Source organism: Seriola lalandi, unplaced genomic scaffold, assembly GCF_002814215.2.
Source record: "Seriola lalandi dorsalis isolate HSWRI2012SDOR001 ecotype SW California unplaced genomic scaffold, Sedor1 jcf7180002054256, whole genome shotgun sequence".
In the NCBI taxonomy this organism is placed as follows: domain Eukaryota; kingdom Metazoa; phylum Chordata; class Actinopteri; order Carangiformes; family Carangidae; genus Seriola; species Seriola lalandi.
The window spans coordinates 681,492-685,924 of NW_019524809.1; the positions used below are offsets into that span (position 1 = coordinate 681,492).

A 4,433-nucleotide genomic window follows, 5' to 3' on the forward strand; every position below is an offset into this window, starting at 1 on the left:
GGTGCTGGTGGGGCGGGTGGGGCAGGAGGAGCAGGAGGGACAGATGCAGAACTGGAGACCTGCCTCTCTCTCTCCATACGCTCTTTCTCCTGCTGCTCCTGCTTCTGACGCTCTAGTCTGGCCACAGAGCAACAGATAATTCAGAATTTAATATTAGGCTTCTTTCACAGCTGAGAGTCAGGCTTTGGGAAACTAGTGGCAGCCTGTTGCAGTAGCTTGTTCCCATTAACGTTGCTGCGTTTAATCTATCAATCTATCTGTGGCATTTTTCACTATTTTCTGAAAATTGTATAAACCAATAGTTGAAGACCAACACAGCAACTACTGATGAAGAACACGTGAGTTGCAGTGTTAATATCATTTATAATGAACAGTACCTTTTCTGGTTTTCCAGTTCCTGTGCAGAGGATCCATTCTGAGCTGGGCCTGAGCAAAAACATTTATTTTGTGTATAATTGGAGGATTACTGAACCAAAAGAAAGTAAAGTAGTCAGGGTTGTAGTCTACACTACAGCCTCACATTCATCTTTACAGCATATTTTCATATTATACATTGTATTAGGTGTTGATTAAATTTTATGTGCACAGCTATTTCAATTCAAATAATTTTCTGAAAGCATATTTGATTTTAGTTTCCAGTAACAATGGGGATGACTGACATTTGTCACTAACTGTAAATAATTGTTAACACATCTTTTAACACTTAACATGCTGCTGGATAATCTATGTATTTTCAAAGAACACGTTATTGTCATATCACATAGCAATACGTGACTACAGGACTATAACAAAAAGGAACAATCTTCTTGTGACCTATTCATGATTTTATAGTATAAAAATTAGAGCATGAGATACAGACACACCTAACACTGGCCAACCTGGACCTCATGTGCTGTCTTTCATTACTTTGTTTACCTGTGCTCGCCGGTGCATTGAGAGTGTCTAATGCATGCATCATGGACTTAGCAAACAGAGCAGCATCCTCTTTACTGCCAAAGTTCAGCCCCCACACCTGTTTGGGATCTCGCCACTGGTGAAAATTTGGTGTGGCTTGATTATACTTCATCCCTTTGATAATGGGACAGTTGATCACCACCTTGCATGAACAGGAAGCACAGGATAGTGACTCTACTGAGGATTGACTTTGAGGTCATAGGTTACAATGTCATGAACACCTTTACAATGAAGTAAGTCAGAGGCCTTCTTATACCCTCTTATACCTTCTTAAAATTGAATTCTTATATACCTGCTGGTCAGCCTGCAGTTTGCGGCCCACCACTCTGAAGGTGTTGGCCGCAGGGTTGTGATAGATATGGATGCGACTGAAGGAAGGAGTCTCAGATCCTGCTGGCACCCAACGCTTGCTGGTGTCATTGTACAGCATAACTGTTGCCCTCACCTGGCAAATACTGGACTCACTGTTGAAGGGAGAGATGATGAGAGAAACGTGACAAGATGCAGAGAAGAAAAGGACCACAGGGTGGAAGGAAGTGGATGGATGGTAAACTGAATGAAAAGTCTTTCATGATCAGATATAAGTCACTATTTTGTTGTACTTGACATAACGAAGCACTGAAGTATTTGGATCCTTTACTAAAACTTATGATATGTAACTTTTCCACATTAAAATGTCTAAAAATAACTAGACCTATGTTATATATTTTTTTGAGTTAGGTACTCAAAAATCCAAATACTACCCAAATGTTTCTAGTAATTCAAAAATGGAGAGAAATATGTAATTTTAATATGGTAACACCCCGTGTCATTTGGTTGACTGTCAATGACATTATATCCCCTATGCACATGGACCTGCTGTACGTCTGGTTCATAATTCATTAAAGAAACAAAGGTAAGCAGTCTCAGTTTCCAGCTACTCCATTTCTACTGAAGCATGTTGGCAAATCACCGATTTTTTTTCTTCAAGTGAACTGCTTTATTTGTTTACCAGTCTAAATCCCCTGGTCCGTTTTCAGCTGCCGGTAAAAACCTGTCGAACGTCTGGTTCATAAGTAATCAAAGAAAAAATCAAAACACATCTTAGCAGCTATCTCAGCTCCCAACCCTTCCCTGATGTCTTGTGTCCACCGTACAGCTTCGGTAAAACACTTACATTAAATGTGAAACTGCTTTATTCAGTGTTTTTAACGGTTATAATCACAGAGTCTGTTTGATTTCCTGAACAACTGACACTGAAGTAATCCAAACCAGGAGAAGCTTATGGTAATGGTGGTGAAAACAACAACTCCCCTGACCCCCAGCTATTTCATGATGTCACATTATGTCTTTTGTTATTGTTCTGATTTAAAGACCCCTAGTGGCAGAAGTTAAATACTGTGAGTTTAAGTAAGAGTATTAATACAACAATGTAAAGACCCTCCATTAATCAGTTACGGTTTCACAAAATTAAACATAAGGACAATCAGTAAAGTGTCATCAAAAAATTGAAGCATCGAAAGTATTATTTGATGATTATTACTGATAAATACGTATAAGCAGCAAATTTTTTATACTTATTGTTATTTTAACTGTGTACAAATGAGTATAATCTGGAACAGTGCATCATATATTCATCATATGCTTTGTATGTAAAATATGAATCTGCAAATTAACTGCATTTATATGGAGCTTTTCTAGTCTTATCCACCACTGAAAGCACTTTACACCACAGGCCACATTTACCCATTCACTCACATTCATAGTGTTTTTTTCTATGCATTTTGTTCTTTTCAATCACACATACAAACATACTGATAATAAAAGATTTCAAAGATCTGTATTTGAATTGTATTCATTTGAATGTTTTCAGACAGATGTAAGAAAGAGAAAACGGAACAAAAACGTTTCTGGCAGTACTGCACATATTTATTTTCGTATGAGGCACTTTGACATTGAGTTATTTTCAGTTTACTTGCTGTTGCAAAATCTGCAGCCTGTGGGAAATCTTTACTTCCTGCTAAAAAGGTTTTCATATTTTAACCACTTCCTGTGCTCAGTGCAGCACTGCCTTATATGGATTACAATGTTCCACCTGTCACTGATATATACTAACTTTTCAAGATTGTGACACCTTAAAATCTTTCTTAGGATTTAATATTATGCTCTGTCCAAAGGAGAAAGATATTTTCATTTTCTGTGTGATAACTGTGAAAACAAAACACCTGCTACGAGCTCCAGATGCTTTGAGACAGCAGGAAATGTAGTCAGAGCTAAAGAGCTTGTCAGGCGAAAAAAGTGTAAAGTTGATAGGCAGCAGTACTGTTCTGCATGTCTTTATACATATGTGAGCCATTAAAAATGACTCGAGAGTTTAAAGTCTTAAGTGAATTCTCATCAACTGTAATTAGAAAAATGACTCACCTCATATTTCAGTTGTACCCAAAGTTTCACTTGCTTTGTTAACGTTATCGGTTTTCTTCTCATAAACCTAAATCGCTTCCTCCTCCCTCTCACAAGTATTTGTTGTCTAATGAATCAATCCTGCCGTCATGTCTTCCTGCACACCTCCATTGCTCTCTCTCATAACATTGTTCAGCACTAACCGCTTGCACTTCTGCCTTTGTATTCTCATTACCTCAACCCTTTTTTTCTCTCTTCCTGTTCTTGTCTCATTCACGCGTTCTTTTAAATTCTCACTTTCAAACCTCCCCCATTTTGCGTCTTCCTTTAGCATAGCTCTGATTTCTGTCTGCTTTGTCCTTTCCATCGTGTTGCCGGCTGAAAGACAACAAGATTCACAACACCTGCAGTGGTCATGACACCTCTTCAGATGTTTATTTAGACTATTTCAGATAAAGAGATGGGAGCATCTCATGCAGTGGTTCATTGCAACTTTCTCTGCTGCCAGCAAAACAAACAGCAGGGAAAGTAGCACTAAACCACAGATGTTACAATGTTATTGTATTTCATGGCTCAAAGCAAACAATTATTATTGTATCAGTATTATTCAGCAGAAGCAGTATGGAGTACTGTTTTACCCTGAACATGTTAAAATGGACAGAAAACTAGATTCAGTGGTGTAGTAGTATTAGATGTAGAAGCAGCAGCAGTGGTAGTAAAAGTAGCAGGTGCAGTAGCAGTAGAAGTTGTAAATATACATGTTGCTGTATCTGGATCAGGGATAGTGAAGGGAAACTGAAGCCACATGTTCTGAGTCATTCCACAATTTGAACCTGTTAGAACAAAGAGTCCACTCGTGACGACTCTTATGAATATAGCAAATGTATTTAGTCAAGTTTTTTTTTTAAAGAGAAATCACATATGTTTGTACTGGAGAGAGTGTTTTTGTTACTCTACAACAAAGTATAATGTGCTATCCCCCAGACTCTGTCACAGCACCATTAAGTAGTACTTCACTTTTGCTGTGCTGTGGCAGCAGTGAAAGAAGAACTGGGAACTTCATTATTTTTGCTGCTAAGGGACCAATCAGAAATTCA

At 38.1% G+C, this 4,433-nt stretch overlaps 1 protein-coding gene across 1 annotated transcript in view; it reads right to left on the reverse strand.

The window, feature by feature from the left end:
- LOC111653939 (uncharacterized) overlaps positions 1-3,560 on the reverse strand; it is a 7,086-nt gene extending 3,526 nt beyond the window's left edge. Inside the window, exons 1-5 of the mRNA XM_087173562.1 lie at positions 3,358-3,560; positions 1,247-1,418; positions 916-1,096; positions 378-426; positions 1-117 (exon numbers count right to left, since the gene is read on the reverse strand). Of these exons, the coding sequence (XP_087029688.1) occupies positions 1-117; positions 378-426; positions 916-1,096; positions 1,247-1,418; positions 3,358-3,362 (524 nt within the window). The 5' untranslated portion in view covers positions 3,363-3,560. The remainder of the gene's footprint in view (positions 118-377; positions 427-915; positions 1,097-1,246; positions 1,419-3,357) is intronic.
- Positions 3,561-4,433: the final 873 nt, after the last annotated feature.